This window comes from Oxyura jamaicensis, chromosome 3 (assembly GCF_011077185.1).
Source record: "Oxyura jamaicensis isolate SHBP4307 breed ruddy duck chromosome 3, BPBGC_Ojam_1.0, whole genome shotgun sequence".
Taxonomy (NCBI): Eukaryota; Metazoa; Chordata; class Aves; order Anseriformes; family Anatidae; genus Oxyura; species Oxyura jamaicensis.
The window spans coordinates 69,896,217-69,903,679 of NC_048895.1; the positions used below are offsets into that span (position 1 = coordinate 69,896,217).

Below are 7,463 nucleotides of genomic sequence, written 5' to 3' on the forward strand. Positions count from 1 at the left end.
AATTCATTTGGCTTTTTTTGTAATGGGTTAGGCAGATTACTTGTGAATTTAGATGTATTTTTCATTTTTGGGCAGCTTCTTCAAGTGGGGTACAAGCTGTCTTGCAGTGCTTTCTTAAAGTACAAGAAGTCCTTCTTTTGACAAAACCGGTGTTACATAGGTAATTCTTGAGAATGTATTTCCACATATAAAAACAACTAAGTTTAAAAGGATGCACTCCTCCTTGCATTTTCCAGGTGTTGTTTCTTTTTTTGTTGTTGTTGTTTATTTGTTTTATTAACATTCACATACGTAGTTTTACTATAAAGATTGCTGGGATGGCAGGTAACACTAACTCTTCAGGATGTGACTGTGCTGTCTGTCACCCTTGTAGTGTATTACAGTCGATGGTGTAACTCAAAAAATTTTAAGTTCAGAAAATATATCTCCTGGATCACTGCAAATCCGCTGACATACACAAGATGTTATCCACATCATCTTCCACTTAAAGAAGCCTTCATTGGGACATTCGAACTTTACAGTGATCATCTTGGACTTATTAGGTATGCAGCACCTCTTGTCCAAACACACGCCACAGAAAGTTAGTTTGTAGGTTTGTGAAGATGAGCATCCAGAAAAAACAAGTTTCTCTGCTATAGGAAGCTGGAATGTTGGTTGACAAGTTTTTCCTTTTGGAATCTGTAGTAGTAAAACAAAGAAAAGCCTGTATTTTCACATGGAAAACAGACAACGTAAGAAAAATTGCTGCAATGTTTACATAGAAATATCTTGAAAATTACTCCCTCAAAAATACATTTTTTTTGAGTTAACAAATAAATATTTTGAGTAACTGAGCAGTAGGACAACCCTTTGAAGTTATACATCTGTAGTTTACTATTGAAAGCTGAAGACTGAAGGTAGAAAAGGGAGAAGAGGCTTTTTTATGACTTAAAAAAAGTATTTGCTATAAAATCCATTTTTCCATTACTTCAGGTATTTATATTCTATTAACAATTAGTTTTATATACAAGGTACCTTTATTGTCTTCAGGGTGTTGGTCAGACAAGGCTGGATGAAGCATAATCTCTTTTCTTTTTTCATTTCACATTTATTGTTTTCATTGGTCACTCTGCTGGATATGCCTATGCCACAGGTCCTGGAACAGGGTGTCCAAGGAGTTGCCTGTACTAGGCAATTTTTCTTCAAAACTAGTGGTAAGTTTCTGTAAACTGAGACAGCAATATGTTATCTATGCAGCATAACAGTCCTAAGTAATTAAAAATAAAAGGTTAAGAATTCTGTTTTTGTTCATGTAGGTAAATATAAAGATGAAGCATTTAAAAAAAAAAGTTGCATGATGTAAGTCTTAGCTCTGAGCTGCTGTCCTGGTTTCAGATGGGGTGGAGTTAATTTTCCTCCTAGTAGCTGGTATGGTGCTGTGGTTTGGATTTAGGATGAGAATAAGGTTATAACAAACTGATGTTTTAGATGTTGCAGAGCAGTGCTTACACTAAGAAAAGGACGTTTCAGCTTCTCACGCTGTCTGGCCAGTGTGGTGCTGAGCTGCCCAATGGGATAAACCACAGCATCTGCCATTAAAATGTCCTGATACTCAGATTCCAGGAGGGAATATAAAATTGCACGTGCTGTATGACCCTGCTGCTTAATGTGACAAAAAATGTTATGTGAAGAGAAGTTAACTATTCGTGTTTTTTTTGTGAAATGTCCAGAGTGGAAGAGACGTGGGAAACTATTTAATGCCAAGCACAGTTTGAAAAGGGGTGCTGAAAGCATTAATATCAGTTCTTAGTAGATATCACTTGTATCAGTTCTTAGTAGATGTTGTGAAGGCTTTCAATTTTGTATTGAGGGGTAAAAAAAAAAAATCAGTACTCAATTCCAGATATCACTGAAAAGCCTACTTTCTGATGGATTAGGGCTGGATTAGGTGGAATATACCATAAAAATTTGCAATGCAGAATTTTTTGGTGAAATTCTTAAAAAATAAAAAAATAAAAGACTATTTGGAATCTCTGTTTAGATAAGATCACAGGCAGAATTACGAGGATACCTGGAAAGCAGACAGCAATTTAAAGATCTTGTTGCAGCAAGCAGATTAAAAGCCTGTCACAGATCTGCAACAAATAAAGCAAAGTTATGTGGTTGTTTATTTTTCATATGTTTTCTAAAGTATGACCTGGGTACATCCCTATGTATCTAAATTAGGTGTACAGACCTGACAAGGAAAGCCAGACAGCAGAGCAAGAGCAATGAAGTGAAACCAGGCACTTGTTACCCACACTGACAGAAAAAGACTTGCCAAGATAGATATTGGCCCAGTGAGCCATCCATGCCCGAGTTAGCGTGATGTTTTACTTCTGCTGAACTGGGAAGGGGAAAGGGGAAGACCTCATTTTGAAGCAAGATTTCAAGGTGATTTTCTCCGAATGCGAGTGCAAATCAAGTTCATCCTTCAAAACATTTCTTTTTGAGGGGGTTGTATGTTTATAGTTCCTCGTTTTTGTTGTCTGCTATTTTCAAATACCCTCATTGGGCCAGACCTTAAGGTTTGTTGTCTTTATATTGCTCAGTTGATGGTAGCTCACAGAATCTGCCTGGAATAACTGTGCCTCTCGTCTGTCTGGGAGTGCCGTCCCAGCTAGGTGCCCTTCTCCATCGCCTGTGTCTTGGAGAATGAACAGTTGAGCTTGTATAACCCTTGTAAGTAGTATCCGTCAGCACACATGGCAGCCAAGGATCCACTCCTGCCTTCCCCAAGGACAGGCTGCTGGGTCCCTGAACCAAGTGAAATAGGAAGCATGCTTTACACATTGGGCGTCTCTTCTCAAGGTTACGTTGCACAGATGATTCAGCTTCCTGGATAAATGCTGTCAGGTGCAGTGTTGCAGTCTGCTTGCTGAAGGAGTTACTGAAAGGTGCACCTCAGCTTTTGGATCTGTTGAAGTGCCTAAATGTAGAGGGCTGAGTGCTGTTCTCCAGGTACGTGGGTTACAGCTCCTCACACACCCAGCCAACACGTTTTGGGTGCCATGGGTTTTGGTGTGTTATGAGACTCTGATCAAATTAGTGACGTTCTCTAGAAATGTGCTTTGTTTGAGGTTGGTTGCCTTCCTGAGTGTGGCTGTATGTGCTGCCTTAAATACGCTTATATACAATGTCTTTGACACTAGGTATTGTCATAATTTTGAAACAAAGGCAAGCTTCCTTTCTCATTTTTGCTTACTCACATAATCATTGCTAACTTTTGGAGTTGTCCAAGCTGAACTTCAGATTTTAACTTCAGTCTGTTTATCTGCAGAATGGCTCATGTGCTTCTACCTATTACTCTGTAGTCTTCTGGGAAGGTTTTCTGATCAGTTTTGGGTTCCCTTTTTATTGTACTGATCCATGATGACGATTCAAACCATGATTTCTCGGTAATTTAGGTTGCCACCAAATAAATGGCTTAGCTTTCTGGTACCCACGTTAGTTGTAATGAAGGTGTGTTTCATCATGTAAACGTGCACAGGGAATAAGACAGCATGAGGGCAGGCAGGAGAATTCAGACCCAGGGAAGGGCCAGGACAGCTTCATCTGGCAGTGGAGCTTCCTTAAAGTGAGTGAGAGGATGACAGTGTTAGCAGCAGAGCAAGAAAGAGGTTAAAAGGAAAAGAGTATCAGCTGACCCTGGCAAAACTGCATGGGTAAACTGTTGTAGGGTTTTGATCACGCTATGTGGAGAAGAAACAGGGGAAGGCTGTCCTTGCAGCAAGCTGAAATGTGAATTGAGGAAAGCTGCTAAGGCAGTCTTTATAATGTTTTCCCTTTGAAAATGGGCCCTGCAATGTTCTAATTGGGGGGGGGGGGGTGTGCGTTTTCAAACCAAGACTCCAAACCACCACAAAGGGAGAGAAAGCTTGTGGGCTGCTAAATGGCTGTCCATCAGCACCCCTGAAGCTGCAGAAAGGTGGGTTGAAGGCAGCTGTGGCCAACTCCCTGTTGACAGAAGCCAAAAGACTGCTTTTCATACTCCTCGGGTTTAGAGAAAAGAATCTGTCACCTAAGAGTAAGAGGGTTAATTGGGACAGACCGGTCCCCTGGCAATGGCCTTGAGCGAAAACTGAGAAGTTGCCAGGGCGCTGGCAGCCTGGCTGCTGGAGCCAGGGACACTGAAAGAAGCAAGGCTCGCGCACAGAAGCGTTTACCAGGGTAGCTGGGCACACCTGACATCAGTCTGTAGTTGGTTGATTGAAGCTGCTTCTGCTTTCCCGGGCCACAGACGGACTGTCCAGGTTTCTTTCTGCCCGCATGCCTGGTGCAGGGACTTTTTGCTAGTTTGGGTGTGAATACAGGCGTACATCCAATCGCCCCACTGACACACAGGCACTTATAGAGCGGGTTAGGCTGGAAGGTCTGCCCGTTAAGATAGTAAACTCCATTGAGCTCGCATCCTACGGCTACCAGATCTGCAATGGTAAACAACAGTGACTGGGGGAGCGTTTGGTCCTGCGTACAGAGTGCTTCATGTGATCATCCTTTCCTGCATTCACAGCTCCAAGTTCTTCCCAGCCCAAGCACCTCTTTTTCATTTCTGCCCAGCAATAGCTACAGCTGCTTCGCTTGAAATCAGCCCCGAACACATCTGCAAATACCAGACCTGTGCACAGTGAGCTGGTCTCACTGATGCCTAGGCAGTAATACAAAGACAGTCCCTGCCCTGGTCTCAGGTGCTCTGAGCAGCCTGAAGCCTAGATTTACATCAATTGCACCAGCAACAGAGTTTCCCTTCCCAACCCTTCACCTGCCTGCTCCCGCCCTCCTGGATGTGCGGAAGAGAAACGTGAAAGCACAACTTACATGCACACACGCCTGTTTCATACCTAGGCTCGTCTTCTGAGTAGTCGCAGTAGAGGCCTTTGTGGGGATCGCAGATGTCTGCCTCGTTGCAGGTCTCTCCCGCCTGCTTGGCACAGACCTTGCAGCAGCCACAACCGTCCTTCACCAGGCTCACGCCGGGGCTGCAGGTGGGCACGGGCGGGCAGCGGCACGGCCAGTGGCACAGCTCCTGGCGCTGCAGGACCTCGCTGCTTTCCGGAGGCTTTCCCCCAGCCTTCAGATGCGGGCTGTGGGCTTGTGCCCTGCAGAAAAACTTACAGAGAGTGGGATGCTTTGAGAGCTGGGTACTTTATGCAGAGCTGGTATAGCATAAGATGAAGGTGGGATGGAAAGCAGTGTGGAGTTTCATGAAGACACAGAAAGATACTTCAAAGCTTAAGTAGGAACCAGATGACCAGTTTCACCAGCCACTGTTCCAACAGTGAGTATAGCCTACTGCTTGTTGGAGACAACTCATTGGTCCCTCCTCTTTCAATAGAACAAAGCAAGGGCTAAAGTGAGAGAAAATGTGTTTTAAAAATACTAGATTTATTTTAATTATTCATTTTCACAAATCTATCAATTAGCTTCAGACTCATCCTACTGTTTGATAGCCAACTTTTTGTGCCACTTTTAATGGCAAAAGCCTTTCAAATTAGTAAACTTTCTGAGTGTTACTTTGGGTCAAAAATCCACGTAGCTGTCTTGGAAGGAGTATTATATTTTTACAAATTCTCTTGTGCTGACTGCACCAACTGGATCCTGTGATTAATAGGGGAGGGAAACTAGTAATTGCATGTATGTATATATATGTGTGTGTGTATACGTGTGTGTGTGTGTATACACATACACACGTGAAGCCCCAGCTATCTGTTTCTCTCTGTTCCTCCAAACTGCAGGGCAGGACTGTAGCAGAAAGCAGGCTCCTGCCCAGACAGTAAGCTAACTGGAAGCATCTGCAGAATTCAGCATTTCATCTGTCATATCGCATGAAAGCTCTTGCAGCACAATTGAGCTGGCCTAATTGCATGAAGCATTAAATGACCTTTTAAAAGGCTCTTTTTCTGCCATTAATTTCCATTTTTTATGGTTATTTGGAACCATACTTACAATATCTTAATCCACAGCTACTAATGAAGCTCCGAAGTAGTAGCTTTCAAGTTGCGTTGGCCGACTGATTTTTAAGACACGTATTCATTCACAAAAGCAATTCATGCAGTTCTATGCTATGAATATTAAACCTGTGCGATGAATATTAAACCTTGTCATCTGGCATTCCATACAGCAGGCAGAAGATAGTTTCAGAAGTGATTTTGCTAATTGTTAATCATTGGCAGATAAAGGATTTCTTCTAATGCTTTTTATTTAAATGCAGCAATGATTCAGAAACAACTAACTTCAGCACACTTTTTTCAAACGCCTAAGCCTTTCTCCAAACCACAATGTTAACTTGATGAGCATGTGCTTTGGAGTGTTAAAGGCTTATTAAAGTCTTGTTCTAAAGCAGGTTACAGGGAAAACAGGTGTTACTATATATTTCACAGTATTGGAGAGTGTCTGGGTGCTTTAGAATATTCACTTGTTGCTCAGTGTCTTTTTTTTCTTCTTTTTAAGCAAAGTATTATTTTTACAAATTTGGGCCTGTGCCAACTATATGAGCTTATGTTTAAGTCAGGTATCTCACTTCAAAATAGACACACGCAGCAGGAAGTAACGTGTGCCTCAACCAGTAAGTTTAAATTGTATTACAAATTAAAATTTGCTTTAAACCTACAGAATTCTACCTAAGGAAGCATTTTCTTCCCCACAGATGTCAGCGGAGAGGTGTGAGACTTCAAAGTTTCTCTGGAAGAAAAACACCATCAGGCAAGCATCTGGTGATTTTCACTGTGGATTTAGTGAATACCTCGGTCTACCTGAAAAATCTTCAAAAATGTTATGTTACAATGAAAATTTAGAGTGCTTGTAAAGTTTACAGTCCAAATATTTTCAAATTCTTGTCTCCCTAAGTTTTTATAGCAAACCTATCTGCATCACACAAATCTATCCACATCACATGAGCCCACTGCATACTTTTCCTGATCCTATGAGCAGATCAAAAAATGAGACCATTGTACAGCAGCCCTTCATGTGCTGTTTTTTGTTTTCGTGTGTTTTAAAGACTGAAGGTTTGTGTGGCATAAATAAACAAATAGCAGAAGTAGGCAATGTGTTATTAGTAACGTTCAGGCTTTAAATATTCAGAAAGTTAGCAGAGAGAGACAATCACCTGAAAAATTTCCATTTGGTATTTATGTTGATTGCAGAGGAAAAATACACTGGGTATTTTTATATATGTGTTTATACACACAAAATGTATTTTCAAAATTAAGAAAATAAAAAGTGAAATTGGCTCTTTACACAAATCCCTTCAGAAAAAGTTGTCACTGAAACTCTTCTCATAAGAGACACAACAGAACCCAGCCCAGGTGCTTTCCTAATTCGCAAAACTAGCCTGACTTAAGATCACCATGTGTCTATATATAAATATATGGAATATTAGCATGGACAAGATGTTTATTTCCCTACGCTACATCAGATAACCATTTGTGCTTACATTAAAAAAAAGG

General features: G+C 41.4%; 1 protein-coding gene across 1 annotated transcript in view; it reads right to left on the bottom strand.

Moving 5' to 3' along the window:
• Positions 1-268: 268 nt before the first annotated feature.
• The window catches only part of CCN6 (cellular communication network factor 6), a 7,761-nt gene continuing 566 nt past the window's right edge, over positions 269-7,463 (bottom strand). Inside the window, exons 2-5 of the mRNA XM_035322370.1 lie at positions 4,837-5,128; positions 4,203-4,445; positions 1,015-1,208; positions 269-678 (exon numbers count right to left, since the gene is read on the bottom strand). Of these exons, the coding sequence (XP_035178261.1) occupies positions 397-678; positions 1,015-1,208; positions 4,203-4,445; positions 4,837-5,128 (1,011 nt within the window). The 3' untranslated portion in view covers positions 269-396. The remainder of the gene's footprint in view (positions 679-1,014; positions 1,209-4,202; positions 4,446-4,836; positions 5,129-7,463) is intronic.